The 16876-nt window shown below is 33.6% G+C and overlaps 3 protein-coding genes across 5 annotated transcripts; 2 read left to right on the top strand and 1 right to left on the bottom strand.

Annotated features, from left to right (window-relative positions):
- Window positions 1-1993: 1993 nt before the first annotated feature.
- Window positions 1994-5254, top strand: LOC133678918 (protein IQ-DOMAIN 21-like). Of its 3 annotated transcripts, none has more exons than XM_062101437.1 (5): window positions 1994-2227; window positions 2558-2655; window positions 3514-3804; window positions 3972-4334; window positions 4480-5254. In XM_062101437.1, the coding sequence occupies exons 2-5, from the start codon at window positions 2569-2571 to the stop codon at window positions 5125-5127; spliced, it is 1389 nt and encodes a 462-aa protein (XP_061957421.1). In that variant the 5' UTR covers window positions 1994-2227; window positions 2558-2568; the 3' UTR covers window positions 5128-5254. The 3 variants fall into 3 exon arrangements, with proteins under 3 accessions (XP_061957421.1, XP_061957420.1, XP_061957419.1); XM_062101436.1 differs by having other exon boundaries at window positions 1995-2227; window positions 2547-2655; window positions 4477-5254; XM_062101435.1 differs by having other exon boundaries at window positions 1996-2227; window positions 4477-5254.
- Window positions 5255-7358: 2104 nt separating this feature from the next.
- LOC133678208 (phytolongin Phyl2.2-like) lies at window positions 7359-8939 on the top strand. The gene is made up of 2 exons (XM_062100447.1): window positions 7359-8620; window positions 8785-8939. The coding sequence occupies exon 1, from the start codon at window positions 7644-7646 to the stop codon at window positions 8436-8438; it is 795 nt and encodes a 264-aa protein (XP_061956431.1). The 5' UTR covers window positions 7359-7643; the 3' UTR covers window positions 8439-8620; window positions 8785-8939.
- A 2384-nt stretch (window positions 8940-11323) lies between these two features.
- Window positions 11324-15302, bottom strand: LOC133678227 (PP2A regulatory subunit TAP46-like). Its single transcript, XM_062100476.1, has 9 exons — window positions 15065-15302; window positions 14835-14957; window positions 13948-14034; window positions 13677-13781; window positions 13383-13544; window positions 13067-13102; window positions 12911-12982; window positions 11989-12269; window positions 11324-11756 (listed from the first exon to the last, which is right to left on the bottom strand). Exons 1-9 carry the CDS (start codon window positions 15161-15163, stop codon window positions 11504-11506), a joined length of 1218 nt encoding a protein of 405 aa, XP_061956460.1. The 5' UTR covers window positions 15164-15302; the 3' UTR covers window positions 11324-11503.
- Window positions 15303-16876: the final 1574 nt, after the last annotated feature.

Below are 16876 nucleotides of genomic sequence, written 5' to 3'. Positions count from 1 at the left end.
AGGATTTGATGCCAATATCGCCCATGAAAAGATTTTTTGGTTCCATCTTAAAAATCACTGAAGATCGCATGCCTCTCTCTCTCTCTCTCTCTCTCTCTCACACACACACACACACACACACACACACAGAGACACGCACAAAAACAATCATAGCATTGTAATGAAACTTGACTTGCTGTTGACTTACAAGAAGGGGGTAGATACAGATGTTTTTAAAAATACATTTGTAAACAAAAATATTAAATTAATATTTTTTTAAGATTTATTTTATTTTATTTTGATGTACTTGTTGTTACCTATTTCGGGGCCTACATAAATAAAAAACAACAAAAAAAAAGAAAATACAAAAACAATTTATTTTATGGTATATGCTTCATAATACCTGTTTTGCATAAAGCCTGAGCTTAACCATAAAGCATGTTAAATTACAGAACTTGTTAACAATAAAATGGCCACCACCACTAAATTCACCATTATGAAATATGGACATAATTTTGAATTGTTACAAATATCAAAAGAAAACTACCCTAGATGCGATATAAGGAAACTATCACTGGTCAAGAGCTTGAATTGCACAGTGAACAAGGTGGAGAAATAACAAGGTGGAGAAATTAATGGCCCACATTTAGAATATTGATGAGGTAACATTTTCTATGAAGTATGGACGACTGCTAGAAATTACGAAGATGAAAGTATAAGAATAAAAATATGGAAAATAATACAAATATCAGCTTCCAATAAGTCAAATGTAGAATGATGGAATAAAAAAATTTCAATTATACAAAATGATAAAAAAAAATAGCAATTAAGAGAATAAAGACCTAATTTGAAAAAATATAAGATGACCACCTAAAATTTTGAATTTTAGGCAACATTGAAAAGAAAAATCAAATTAACAAAATAATTCAAAAATAAAAATAAAAATTGAGAGAATGAGGATCTAATTTTAAAAAAAATAAAAAATCTAGATTTTAGATCTAAGAATAAAATTAAAAACCAAATTTGGAAAAACTATATATCAAGACCATGGATCTAAGGATGAAATTACAAATTAAAACATTGAAGGTCAAGCCTGAAATGTTATAAAATAAGAGGACGAACCTGAATTTTTCTTACGGTCAACATGAAATTCAAGAGGAATGGAGGAGATAAGAGGAAAAGAAAAGGAAGGGGCGATTGATGACTAACTGTCACCGTAACCACCACATGTGCCGCTCCAAGTGAAAGAGGGTGTCGTGTATCTTTCAACGTCGTATTGAGAATTGACATTTCTTTTTTAGATGATTGTTCACGTACTGCTTGAATAATGCGGAGCCGGCCCATACGTTGGCGTGTGTACAGCTCGTTGCAAAATCTTTTTTTTTAATAATAATTTTTAAAAATAAAAAAAGACTAAATTGTCCTTAACCCAATTTAATAATAACAAAAACCATGAGAAATGAAAAAAAACCCTTAGATGCAAGGCTAGCTCAGGGAGTTTAAATTTAGGGGCAATTTAGTTAATCCAATTTTAAAATTAAAATAAAAAATAAAAAATTTCCCTCAATGTTAATTAAATGAAAATAACCTTTAAGAGCAATTTAATAATCTTATTGTGTAGTAAAAATATAAGCCAATTATAATATCTCTTATGAATTTAGCATAGATAAATGTTATCTATAAATTTACTGTGCAAATTCTAAAAAGATTATGAGTACGTGTAGAGTTTAATTGATTCCTGTTTGGTTTTTTAATGTTTTCTATTAAATGTCTTTGGAGGTAGTGAAGTAACTATACAGTGAAATATATATTTTTGTAAATTATTTTAATGGGTTAATGTTAAAAATATTTATTTTTAAAATATTTATTTTAAAATATTTTTAAATAAGAAATACTTTAAAAAATAATAATTTTAATATGTTTAACCAAACGTCAACAGGCGCTGTTTCTCTATACAGCCCGTGATAGGAAACCAAAAGAGAGGGCCCGTGATTTTCATAAATACTAACGGCGATTTTCGTGGGTTACAGTTATTAGTTATTACTCTCACCCCCCTCTTGACTCTCTCTTCATCCTTCCCCTCTTTCTCTCTACACGAACTAGCCTTCTTCTTCTTCTTCTTCTTCTTCTTATGCTAATTTCTATGAATGAACCAACGCCCTTGTTTGGAATGAACGTGTACAATGAAAGATGGGAGCTGTGAATTTCGTTCCATTACTGATCATCAACTCATCCCAAGTTTCTCAAGGTTTGGTTTCACACACACACAATGTGTGTGTGTGTGTGTGTGTGTGTGTTTGCATGTGTCTTTAAGTGTGACCCTTTGATCTAGCCTAGCTACCTTTCTTTTCTCTTGTAATGGTTTTTGAGTTCGTCATTATGTGCTTGCATTTTTAACTCGTTTGATTTTCTCTTCTGGGTTGAAGCTAAATTACAGAGAGTTCATGTATAGGAAAGGACTCCTGTTCTAGTCCTATTTATATACCAGATTGTTTGTGTTCTTGATTATACTATCCTTGTCTCTCTTTTTCTGGTCAATACTTGATTGATAACTGATCAATGTGAAGCTGATCATCAGTTTAAACGGATATGGGGAAGAAAGGAAAAGGATGGTTTACATCTGTGAAGAGAGTGTTCAAATCATCATCTCCTAAGGAATTACCAGTTGGGAAAAAGGTATAATTTACATCATATTTAGATCCTTTTTTTGATAAATCATGGGATGCTTTTGTGTATGCTTAAGTAATAAGCAAAGTTAATCATTACAAAAACTTGTTTTACACGATCATTTGGTACACCTAAACTGTAAGACTTCTGTTCTAATCTGATAGCTTCCCTTTAAGATTTTCATGTTGTGTTTTCCTATTTTACGTTACTTCAATTCATTATCACACTATTGCTAATGATTGTTTAATCATCATCATCATTATTAATACAGTTGTGCAATCTTTCTCAGCTCAGTTGTCAAAAGGGCAATGATATTTATTTATGAAAATTATTTACTAAAAATTATTTTTTTTAATTTTTATTTAGAAATATATCAAAATAATATTATTTTATTTTTTAAAATTTATTTTGAATATCAACACATTAAAATCATTAAAATATATTAAAAATTTTATTTTTTTCAAAAGCACAGTCATGCCGTGTTACCAAACAATCTCGACGGACCTATTAAACAAAGACCTGCCCTTTAACTGTAGCTAGGTCCATAAACTTAAAGGAGGAACACATGGTCCCCTTATCAAAATGTTGCAATCCTTCATGACTTATTATTGTCATGCCACCAATGATTTCCTTTCATCAATCTCCATCCACATGTGCATTGCCTTGCTAGATCCCAATCATGCCAAAGAGAAGCTTGTTGTATTACATTATTAATTTCTTTGCTGTAAATAGTTGAAAAAGAAATTCTTCTTGTTCCTGAAATTGATTGATCTTAATTGATTGCATTAAACCAGCTAATGATTTTATGATAATTGATCACTAATTTGACATCATTGCAAATGATGGCATGATATGTGTGTATTTCAGAAAGACAACGCAGAGAAATGGCAACATGAGGCTCCAGAAGTTGTGTCATTAGAGCATTTTCCTACTGGAAGTTCTCCTGATGTTACAAATGATGAGAGCAACGTATCAACTCCAGTAACTGAAGATAGAAATCATGCCATTGCTGTGGCAGTAGCGACTGCTGCCGCAGCAGAAGCTGCGGTTGCAGCTGCTCAAGCGGCGGCTAAAGTTGTTCGCTTAGCTGGTTATGGACGACAATCAAAGGAAGAAAGAGCTGCCATCCTCATACAATCATTCTATAGGGGCTACCTTGTAATCCCTTTCTTCATTTCACTTTAATTTGATCAATATAATCTGGTAAATTAATTACAACGATGAAAATAGTTTAATTAGTTGGTACAATGAAGCCTGCGTCCCTGTAAACACAAGTAATTAATTATTTTTGTTTTACATTTTAATTATTCATGTATATTCTGCAGGCTCGGCGTGCCTTACGTGCATTGAAGGGATTGGTGAGGCTCCAAGCATTAGTGAGAGGGCACAATGTAAGAAAGCAAGCACAAATGACAATGAGAAGCATGCAAGCTCTTGTTCGTGTGCAAGCAAGAGTAAGAGCAAGAAGACTTGAATTAGCTCACGAGAAGCTTCAAAGGAAGACAGAGGAAGAAGATGAACGAAGACTACCGGTGGACGAAGACTTTATGAATCCAAAGAATCCATTGAAGAGTTATAAATGGGATAGGAGGAATCAAAGTTCTGATAATTTCAAAGAAAATGCTTCAAAGAAGCATGATGCTGTCATGAAAAGAGAAAGAGCCCTTGCTTATGCTTATGCCTTCCAGGTATGTAACACGCTCCATTAAAATTAGCCCTAGCTAAAGTTTGGTCACTTTCAACACATTTTAGGAGATGATTTTAACAACTTGTGAGCCAAAAATAAAGGCAAAACCCCAATGAATTCTCGCGATTGGATTTGTATTGCAGCAGCAGCAACAATTGCCCTCACAAAATAGTCCTAATGGTAAAGAAACAGGACATTTTGTGAACGAACACGAGAAGGTGCAATGGGGATGGAATTGGCTTGAGAGATGGATGTCAGCACAATCATATAACGTGCGTCAATCGGGTCCAAATGAAGGGTCTTACGTGACAGTAAACACAACTACAACCACGACCACCACAGAGGACATGTCCGAGAAGACAGTAGAGATGGACACGGTGACCCCAACAGGCACTAGCAATCCCAACATGGGCATGCTAGACACCAATCCATATTCGAATCGACCCCAATGGCAATCAAGTTCAAGCAATGTACCTAGCTACATGGCTCCGACCCAGTCCGCAAAGGCGAAAGTGCGTTCTCAAAGTTTGATCAAGCAACGTGTCCCAGCTACACCTCTGTGGAATCCATCCATTAAGAAAGATGCAAGCATTGTTGGTCCAGGTTGTGATTCTTCCAGTTCAGGTGGTGGAACAACAACTTATCAAGCTCCAAGAAGTCCTAGCCCCAAACATAACGGGATGCGCCTGCATTCGAGAAGACATGCTGGTGGATATAGCCCTAATTTCAATGGCGGTGATGATTGGAGGTTGCCTCCTCTTGATGGTCATGGATGGAGGAATGATTTTGGTTGATGAGTGGCACGATTATGATATGTTTATACACTATTTATTGCTTCTTATTGTTTCATGTTTGCGATGATAATGCTATAAAACTCCAGCCCTTGAGGCTGTGGAATGATATTGGTTTAAACTTTAAATATTTTATGTTTACACATAAGAGTCATGGATTAAGACCTGAGATTTCCATCAAGAGGGGCTCAGATTCAAAACTCCAGTCATATCTGATGATGATGATGATGATTGATTCGATTTTATTTTATTTTATTTTTTGCGTGGATACTAATGGGTAAAATTGGAGTTTCAGTTCTTGTTGCCTTTTCTTTTTCTTAAATACAAAGAATTTAGAAAATTCCTATTTTTATATGTCCAAATATATCCTCAGAAGCCTTTTCAAAGTCCCAAGACAATCTTAGCCATTGATTTTACATGAATTATTTTTACCATTGAATTTGCTTTAAAAAATTAAAAATATAAAAGCAAAAATCATAAAAAAAAACATGAAAATAGAAATGAAAGAGAGAAATAAAGTTTTTAGATTTAATACTAATAGATTCATAATTTATTCCTAAAAATAGGCACAAACACTTGATGAATTTAACAAACGAAAAAGCTATTTTAATTTTGATAATGTTTATATTAAAATTGTATGATATTTTAAAGATTATTATTTTAGGAGTTATTAATATATATAAATGAAAATTTTTAACTATTAAATATCATATCAATTCATGAAAAAATATTACAAATTATAGTTGAATAATACACATACAAAGAAAACTAGTTTTTATAAAAGATTATACTTATACTTTTTATTAGTGGTTTTTTTTTTAGTTTCTAGGAGTTGGTATGATAAATACATATGAGCTTTTAAAATATTAATTCATGAAAAAAAAATATAAAAAGACCAATGCTTCATCGTCTTGGGTTAATTAATATTTTTTAGTAAAAACATAAAAATGAATGTTTTTCCAATTAATGTTTTTTAAATATAAAAAAAGTATCAATCATAAATTAAAATGCTTAAATACATATTTAATTAATTAAATTAATATTTAATTACACGATAATTAAGATTAAGATATTTGATTTTATAATATGAACCATTTTTTAAATATATTTTAATTTAATAAAAATTAAAAAAGCCATAAACATAGGTTATCTTAATTAAATTATTAAATTCAATAACAAAACAATTCAAAATGAAAGTCAAGATCAACCCGTGTAAACGTGCTAACCTAGCAATTAGGAGTCTATAATTAGGGTGACCCGCGGAAAAAAAAGTGAAATGAAAAACTTGAAGAATAATTTTAAAAAAATAAAAATATTTAAGAATAAAATTAAAAGAAATTCATTTCAAGAATTATTACATATGCAATTATATTGCTCCTTGCCTTCGTTATCTATTTCTCGACAAGAACTCCGCTGATGGGAACAGCATCAGAAGGACAAGAATGCTGTATCTAGATGAAACCATAATCCACACAAAAAACATGCAAGCGGTCATGACATAATTTTCTTTAAAATAAAAATATTAAAAGATACATTGAATGCCATTAACCCCTATCATTCTATTCTTGTACATTGAGCAGAAAGCATCTGCTCTATAACAAATGTGAGAACTGAATATCGTAAAAGAATGATTGGGGTAGTTCTGATGACGAAGATGAATGGGTCACCGGAGAAGATTACAGCCCTGGAATGGATTCAAGATTGTATTTCTGAGACGGTGAGGCTTCATCCTCTCTGCTTTCCTGTGATTTTGGCTTCTTGATGGCATCAAGAGTCTGTAAATATGTGTAGGAAGGAACCCGATTAGATGGAAGGACTGAATTGCTTATTCTACTAGCAAGGAAGCGTCGGATCAGGCCTCTCAAGAATGGAGCCATCGTGTCTGGTTCATGTTCCAAGTAGTCCAAAAACTATCATCCATCATAAAAGCAATATCAAGTCTAAGGTACTCTTCCTTTATTTTAATATATATATATATATATATATATATATATATATAGAGAGAGAGAGAGAGAGAGAGAGAGAGAGAGAGAGAGAGAGAGAGGAGGGGGATGGATTCTGTAGAAGCAATGTAAGGGATAATATTGCGATGAGATAATTTATCATCAAGAAAAACCTGATGCAAACGATAGGGACAGGTCACAAAATTGCTATATCCAATCGAAGAGGTTGAAAGGGCATTTATGTAATTAGGCAGGAAAAGTTTGACAATGACAGCGGTTATTCTATTTCTTGTACAATCCAGTCAATGATTCTGATTCTTTTCCTTTCCCCTCCATTTCCAAACCCCAGCGAGAGAAGTAAACAACCAAGCTAGCAAGAATCCAAACACCCAAAAACGAGAGAGAGAAAGAGAGACACGAGAGAGAGTTTTTATTTTTTTGTAGAGAGAAAAAAAATAAGTAAAAAAGTTTTCAACTTCGCAATGCAAAATTCTTCTCTTCTCTTGAATTCAATTCCTTCCACTTAAAAAGATCCTTCCTTTGTTCACTAAAGATCAAGAAAACAAAATCCCACCAATGATTTCTAACCCAAATCATGTTTTCTACGCTTGCATTGCTAAAGGACCTACCGTTGTTGCTGAATTCTCACCGGGAAAAGAATCAGGAATTGAAATCATTGGTCAAAGATGCGTAGAGAAAACCCCGCCTAACCATTCCATGTTTTCTCATACAATCCGCAACAAGACTTACACTTTCTTAATCGATGACCCTTTTGCCTATTTTGCTATTTTTGATGAGAATCTCCAGAAGTCTGAGCATTTATGGTTTTTGAACCGTGTAAAGAATGGTTTTGAGGAGTTTTGGGGGTCTAAGATGGTGAAAGATGGTGAAAAGATTGGTTCTTTTTGTTTCCAAGGTGAATTGCGGTGTATGTTTAGGGAGATATTGGCTCTGGATGCTGACTTGGTGAATACTTTAATGGAGGAATCATCAAAGGATGGTAGGAATCCAAGCTTGGATTCGACGAATGGGAAGGGAGCTGTGATCAGACCTTTCCTTCCAAAGCCAACTAAAGTTTTGATGATGAAGAAGAAGAAGCCATCTGGAGAGGCTAATGGAGATCATCATGATGGTGATTTGGATAATAATAATTATAAGGAGAATGGTGTTGGTGAGCATGGAAATAGGGAGTTTTCGGTTTCGATGATACAAAAGAGTGGTGGGTTTTATATGGGGGATGGTAAGCAAAAGGCTAAACAGATTTGGAAGAAGCATGTTTGGGTGGTTTTGACATTGGATTTGATTGTTTGTGCTGTTTTGTGTGGGGTTTGGTTGTGGGTTTGCAGGGGGTTTAAGTGCATTGATGGTTGAATTGAAGGTATTGAAACGGGGATGCTATTGATGTACTTTTTTTATTGTGGGTGTTCTGCTTGTATATTGGTCATTAACATTGAAGCTGGTTGCGGTTTCTACATCCAAGATAGAGAAGAAGATGTAACTGGATTCTTAGAATAATTTTTATTGACTGGTTCTCAGAGTTCTGTCATGGCATGGTAAATTCTTCATCTCTTTGTACCATCAATTTCTGGAAAAATGAAATTGCTCCAATGTCTCACATGCACATTCTTCTAAAGCAGTGGGATGTGTATATATACAAGCCAGAGATATAAATTATGCAGGCTTTTTTCTGATGTTGTCTCGTTCCCTTTTTGGTCAGCTGTCAATGAATCTGCTGATGTTCTGTTGCTTTTTGATCGCACGACCAGAAAGTTATTTTTTCAGAATGACTGTGTTTCACTGGGACTTCTTGGTCAGGCTGCAATGTAATTTCTTGTTTTGTCTCTAATTGATCTTGTTACATTGCCGATTTTACTCTTGTTGTCTTGTCTCTTATAGATCACCAATTAGACTTTATTTATGGATGTTTATCCACTACCTGCTCAAAATGGCAGAACAAGCTAGTTCTAAGTTTGTAGTGACATTTTTATATACACAGAGATCCTTTGAAATTAGATTGAGCAAACAGGTCAGAGCTTTACCTTCTGGCGTTTTTTGGCTCAGTCTGTATGGTAGAAGGGGTGGTGCAGTTTCTCATAATCTCCTCGTGTAGGTATGCATGTTTTTCTACTATACTTAAATGCCAGTAGTCCTTCCATTAGTGTATAAAACTAATTCTCCAACACGCAGATTAAAGAACTCAATCAACTACCGTTGCCTGTTTGAGCAAAAAACTAGTTCTCATTTTAATTCTCCTGCATCCACTTGTTTTCTGTATGTCATCTATCATATCTTTTTTGGTCACTGTATGATGCAAGGAAATACTTGTTTCACGATAAAAAGGTGGATTCTTCATTTGAGAATTAGAATCAATTACCTGCTGTTACTTTAGCAGTTTCCTATTCAATTTTCAGTCAATAGGAGATGAACATCTTATCGAAGTCGACATGAGACATTTTAAGCTCTCGCGGTGTCATTGTAAACTAAGTGAAAGGATGTTGACATACTTGAAGGCAAGGAATTGAAGATCTTCTGTCATTATTTTTAAATTATTAATGCATTATTTCTCTCATGGTGTGACAAGGAGATTGACTCTCCTTATATCAGTCAGTGAACTTGAAAAATACTCAGACAAAATAACTACTTGCAGAGAACCAGGCTTTTATGCTGTTGTATTCAGATACTAGGAAATTTGTAACTCTACCATTGTCATAGAATTTTCGCATTTCATAGAACTTTCAGAAGCATGCATGGCGAGGTCATTTAGCTACTGCTGTCTTTGACTACATTAGTCATCCTTTTGCTGAACCCATGTATTGAATGACAGGGGATGCCTCTAGGCTAGTTCTTGGATTAAAATCCATGATAATGAGATTTTAGATCCCTTTTTTTCTACCTGTACTGTTGACTCTTTCATGTTTTATTAAGCTATTCCAAGTTTTTCTATTTCATTTGAAAGAGTGTTCTGTCAAACTCAATTGCATAAAACCATTCTCAAGTTTTGGTTAGTTAATCCTTTAACACATACCAAGGAGCTGTTTCTTCTCTTACGTAATGAGGAACCATAAAACAGCTAATAAAAGCTTTGCTCAGCAAGTCCATCAAGGTTTCGGTTGTTTCTGAGTTGTAATTCCTAATATAAGCATTCCAGCTTCTAATTTGAAAATTCATTTGTTGGGGGGGAGTTCATGGTTACCTATTCCAGAGATGATATGCTTCTTTGGTGAGAAAGGGTTGTCTTTACTAAATTTATCTTGCAGTCCTGAAGCCAAGATGTCAGCTTAACAAAATAACAAAGAAGATGCATGCAGTTCCAAGGGAACTTGGATATCCATACCATCAATTCCCTAGATGGTTGAAGTTCCAAGGGAACTTGGATTTCTTGAAGGGTAAAAGTTGATTAAAACCCTGTGTCAAAGGAGGAAAAAATCACATGGAGGATGCATGAAAATTGGATCTGTCATAAACCTTTACTCGAAGCACATTCTTTTAGGTATTTGAGGCTTTTATTGCATAACACATTGCTTTCATAAAACCTCATTAGTGAAGTCGATTATCTACCTTATTAAAAGTTGGCAAAACGTGGACTCTTTGACAACACAAATCATTCTGCATTTGAGGACTACGTCAAGGAAATTCAAAATATTCTATTGATATATTACTGAAATTCTCCTGAGTTTGTTCTTCATAAACTAGATTAAGCCAGGACAAAAATAAAGTTGCTGAAAGACAATGCTTGACATCACATCACTTTGAAAAACTGGGGATGCTTTTGAGAAGCACTATAATATTATTGCAGTATCTGATTGTCCCTATCCTTTATAAGATAAGATCATCGAAATGTCCATGCCTTTGGGACCCTACAAGTCACCACACACCCAAGATACTCGAAAATTTGCTGCCATCTCCAAATCTTCCTTCTGGCCTCAAGGCCACAAGAATTGAAAATCCGTGACCCAACAATCTAGCCATAACATTAATTTCTATCCACAAATTTCGAAAGAAGACATGTTATTATTCAATGCCCCAGTCTAGAACTATCAAATTGGTTTCTGCATAGGAATGTATTTCATCGTGTAATTCACAGAGATGGGGGTTTAGATTTAAGAATTGGGGAAGGAGTGCCTCCCATTACCCATTAAAAAAAAATTCAAAATATTTTCAAACCAAAAAATGGGAACGAAAAAAGAAACAGCAAGTTACAAAAGATACAAGTGAGAGAAAAGCCACTTTGAACAACAAAGTTGGCAGAAACCACGTGAACACAAGTTTTCTCATTCGTATTGAGATAGATATAATACATGGTGTAACTTGTTCAAACGAACACTGGAACGATAACACCAGTCCAAAATTTGTGAGAGCAGTATCTGAGACGCAAAAGATGAGTTTTAGCTATGTTCAAAAGTGTACATCGCAGATACATAAACCACCCGCCAACTTTAACCACAAGGGGTGAGCTTCTTATTGCCAGCACCCCGAGGATGATCATCTTTCCAGTCATCCCATGCTCTTGCTTTCTGCACAGCAGCATCGTCATCTTCATCATCATCTTCTTCACTGAGTTTTGATTTTGGATTGTCCTTGTACCATGCAGAGTTGGCTTCTTCCATGAGTTCAGCATTTCTCTCTTGCCATTTATTCATAATCTCCATCTCCTTTAACCCGGCTTCTTCTATGCTCATGGTTGGTAACCTTCCACATAATATTAAAATTCAAGACAGCTTAAAGTAAGGGAAAGAGCCCAACTATTCCCTCTTGATACTTAAACATTTAAATAATTATAATCTAATTTCATTAGAAAGTACAAGATAAATGTTAGAAGTCTTCCCTCCTCCATCCCTAAGCGACAAAACTGAAAGAAAATACAATGTTTTGATAGCAGGCATCTGATTTAATTGTTAACAATCAGGGCATGGAAAAATACCTATGGCCAGGTTGGAAGACCTGTGCTCTCATCCTTTCCCTTTCGCTTGTTAGGCTTCCACCCACAAGACTTGCTGGTCCAAATGTAATTGGCACGTGCTTATGATCATGTGCTTGCGAAACCTTTGCTCTCCCTTCTAGAACATCTTGAGCAAAAGTAGCACATGTGATAGGCTGTGCTGGTTGAGTATATCTTGCTTTCACTGCAGCATCACGATGCCAGTTTTCAGCTTTCTTGGCACGTTCATCAAGAATAGTTTGGGAAAAAGCTTTGCCCCCTTCCTGAAACATGCGTCAAAATAATTACTACCTCCATGTTCATGCAACAAAACTCATCTGGAACAAGTAGCATCAAGACTGAATCATACAATGCTAACCAAGATTCCAATTAAAGACACAATGCCACTATTAGGAATTCTAACTTTCATGTCAAAAAGACCTAGGTATTTGTTGATGGAGAAGACAAAGGATCGTGGCCACATGATGATGCAAATGCATCAAACGATTAAAGACACAATGCAATGCTATTAAGAACTTGAACTTTCATGTCAAAAAGACCTTGGTATTTGATGATGGAGAAAGTAAAGGATCGTGGCCACATGATGATGCAAATGCATCGAACGATGCAAGCTAACTAAGGCATGGAGCAAACTTTAGCACCACACTACTGTTCCATCGAATGATCTTGACAATAATCACTAGAGCTCTAAATCTGACAGTCTTCTTCTGGTGCCTAATGAAAAAATGAAAATTGACCTCTGAGAGATGATCTCTCCACTATAAAACGATGGCTGCTAGATATTTGCTTCATCACAGCTTATTTACAAAAGCCAAAAAATTCACTAGACAGAGATACAGCATATAGATCTCCAAAAGCACAACGGAAAAAAACTCTGCCGCTTCAGATTTGAGTGTGCTAATACCTTTAGTTGTCTTTCCTTTACAGCCAAAAGCATTTCTTCCTCCTTCTTTAACATTTCGAGTAGATCGATTGCCTGTAGAGTGGTAATACGGTGGTGTGAAGCTGGATATGATCAACAAGTAGAACATGACAGAGACTATAGATATATGATACCAACCTTACAAATAGCCAAAGAGATGGTAGTAATCCAAGCCTGCACAAAAAAGAATACTGCAGATTCAACACTCAACTTTGCAAAAGATAAAAAACTACAAATTATACATACAACTTTTTTTTAAAATATATATATGTAGAACTGTTAATAACAGGTGCATAATCTTAGTCAAATTCTTAGCTTCTACTTTACAAGTTAATAAAAAAATGAACTAGACACCAACAACTATCTTCATCATGGAGAAAATTATAAGCAATGTCCTAAAATATTTCAGGTCATCTCCACAGCTTATCCTGTAAGAGCATGGATAACAACTAACCTCTCGCTCTTCTTCTCCATCATCATCCAGCACGTCTTCCTCCCCTGCCTCGACTGGAGTTGATACCGCTGCAGCTTTAGTTGAACGACCACGCCTCTCTTTCCGCTCCTTTATTTCCTCCAGTTTTGCCTCAGCAGCTCTTTGGCGTTTGTATCTGGCAATCTGTAGGAGGCACAGGAAGGGGTTGTGAGCGTGAGTGCTAAACAAACCCCATATTGCAAAGATAGCCTAAGAAGATTATGACGCAGCACAGTTATTTTTTCAGTGAAAGAGAATTGACAGAATTGAAGCTACCTTTAGGGCCCTTCGATCTACAAAAGTATTTGGAGCCCCTTGAGAAGATGCTTGCAACTCCTCCTCCGGTACAAGTTCCATTGCCTCACAAAATGAGAGGAATTCCTAAAACAAGTTTCCTTCATGAACATCAATTGATATATAACAAAACCTCTAAATATGTAAAAACATTGAGCATTAAGGGGAAACTATGCCCGAAAGCTCTGCTGGATGCTGCTATGTTAGCAGACAAGCTTTGAACTATATAATATGGATAATGAACAGCAATTACCTTTAACTTTGCTTGGGAAGCCTTTAAAATTTGTATCCTATCATCCTGCGTAATTTTTTCAGCCAGCTCTGCCAGATAGAAAGGCACCTGTAATTGTGAGAAGCTATCAAGTTAGAAATCACTCATCTTACTGGATTCATTTTGATATAAAAGTAGCAAGTTTACGAAGTTCATAAATTCAACAGTTACAACAGCCATTTACATGTAAATTCCCAACTTATCCCAGAAAATCATTTTCATCACTGTCAATTAAATGAATAAAAGAAACCCTCGAGCTTCAAAGGTTACATTTGACATGAAATTGGTAACGATCTTAAATGGAAATTAACCAGCAATATCCACTAGTTTATAAGAGATTCATGGTTTGAGGCTCGTTTCAAGACCTTGCTAATTCACCACACACACCCTATATAAAACATAAAAATCACCAACACTAAGAGTTACAACCTTTCAGACTTCTCCTGTATAGTTAGGGTACATTTCCAACAACCATTTTAAACTTTCAATGGCCTCAATTTTATTCAACAAAGCACCATAACATAACCCTCACCATACACAACAAAGCAAAAACCAAATCAGCAACAACACTGTTCCTTCCCCTCCTCAAGCTTTCCAACTTCACCTACCCATTAATCATATAAGCCTCTTACATTTCAACTAAGAAACCAAATACATAACATGATACATCAAAGTCCCTTTTGATACTAAAAAACTCACCAATATATTTTATTTCCTAAATCCAGTTCCACCAATAAGTAAGAATAAAAAAAAAACCCATGAAAAAAACAACTTTTCAATTTTTTTAACCAACCCATCAATTACAAACCTCTAAATTTTCAAAATTTAACAATAATTTTTTTTTTAAATCAAACAAATTTAAACATTACCAGAATATACTTGAGATTTGTAGTGCTAATATCCTCCTTGGTCTCATTAGAAGAAAACAGACCCAGTTTACTAATCATTTCCTCACATTTCTCCAGAGATTCGATTCCCTCCTTCACCAATTCCTATCAAAATCAAATCGAATCAATAAAAACCCTATAATCAAATCAAACCCTAAATTAAAAAAAAAGTTACTAACTTTCCTGAAAACGCTAACAAGGAAGTGCTGTACCTGATCACTGGAACCAGATTCGGTTGCTTTTGCATGGATTTTTGAAGCTTGATCGAAGAGGGAAGGAAGGGGCATGTCCTCCGTTTTCATTTCTCCCATTAGAAAAGGAAAAAAAAAAAAAAACCCTAGTCTTTGGTTTGGATTTTGAATTTTGGGACTTTTAACTTGGGATTTTGAAGGGTAGAATCGGGATTCTATTTTTCTAAACTTATTAATTTCCAAAATAATAATAATAATAATCTTTGAAAGAGAAAATGCTAGAGGACAGAAGAGGCAGCTGCATGAAATATATATACAATGTAAAGGGAGGTTTTGATTTTGTGTTTTTTTTTTTCCACGGGAATCTCCACTCATACAGTGCCACATCATAATTTTTAATTTTGATGGGTAAACATTTTTTAACTAGATTTTTTAAAATTAAAATAATATTTTTTATTTTTAATGTCATAACATTAAAAAATCATGTAAAAAAATCAATAATTTAATATATTTTTAAATTAAAAATATTTTGAAAAGCATTTCAAAATGCAGATTATAAAACAAAAACAAACACTTAAAATTGCAACAAATATTATATAGTAATCTTATCTGAACAAATATTTTATCACTTTGACTAGTAATATATATATATATTACATGCATATGTAAAAGTTAAGTTAAGAATGTTTTATTTTTTTAAAAAAAAAATTAACTAAATTTTTTAAACTAAATAACTTCCTAATTAAATTTTAGACGAGAGATCCAGAACATAATTTGTAAAAATGATGAAAGATGATGGACTGTGAGAGAGATGATATACAATCATTACCAAACTGGAAGCTAGGTAGATGCTTCCCAGCAGGTCTAGAAAGATCCACATGAAAGTTTCTGATGTGCCGTAAAACCTGATCAATGCAATTTTTTTTAAATTAGTGTGAATATTCGAATTAGTTGTATATAATTTAACTAATTATATATATTTTAAAATAAATAATTATATAAATTTTTAATAATTTTTAAAACATTTAAGCTTATAATCATTAAAAAAATAAATTTAAAATTTGAATAATTAAACTATCATTAATGGATGTAGCCGGGAGCCATGAGGCCCCTTGGTCACTTGTTGTCATGTACAAACTAGTTGGCAGGTATATTAATGTTTTGTTTTTGAATTGTAAGATGATTTTGTTTTAAAGTAGTTTTTATTTAGAAATATATTGAAATAATATATATTTTTATTTTTATATTTTATTTTTAATATCAGTACATTAAAATAATTTGAAAACATAAAAAGATAATTTAAAATAAAAAAAATTTAATTTTTTTAAAAAATATTTTTAAAACACACAAATAAACAAGTTATTAAAACTTGGTTTTATTGGAAAGATAAGTCGTATTGCTTTTAAAAATAATCATCCTAGGCTTGTTTGTCTTTGCTGCCATATTATATTTTAAAAAAAAATAAATTTTTTTTTCAAATTAGTTTTTTAGTCTTTTTATTGTGTTAATGTAAAAGAAATTTAAAAATATATTATTTTAATATATTTTAAAATAAAAAATATTTTAAAAAAATTACTACCATAATACTAAACAATAACATGACAAATCAACCCGTAATATATTAAAACCTGAGTTGATTTTTTTAATATGATTTTAATTTTTTTTAAAATAAAAACTATGATTGATTGATTGATTGATGCTTACTAAGGTATTACTTACCATGCTTGTCCAGCTATATCTTTTGCTCGTGCTCACAGGCCCATTAACTTGGTTTGTCGGCTAAAAGTTGGGTGTCAAATGTAAATCATTTTTTTAAAATTTTTTTATTAACAT

The sequence above is a fragment of the Populus nigra genome, chromosome 18, assembly GCF_951802175.1.
Source record: "Populus nigra chromosome 18, ddPopNigr1.1, whole genome shotgun sequence".
Taxonomy (NCBI): domain Eukaryota; kingdom Viridiplantae; phylum Streptophyta; class Magnoliopsida; order Malpighiales; family Salicaceae; genus Populus; species Populus nigra.
Note: the sequence above shows the minus strand (reverse complement) of the source record. Positions and strands in the feature narration are given on the sequence as shown.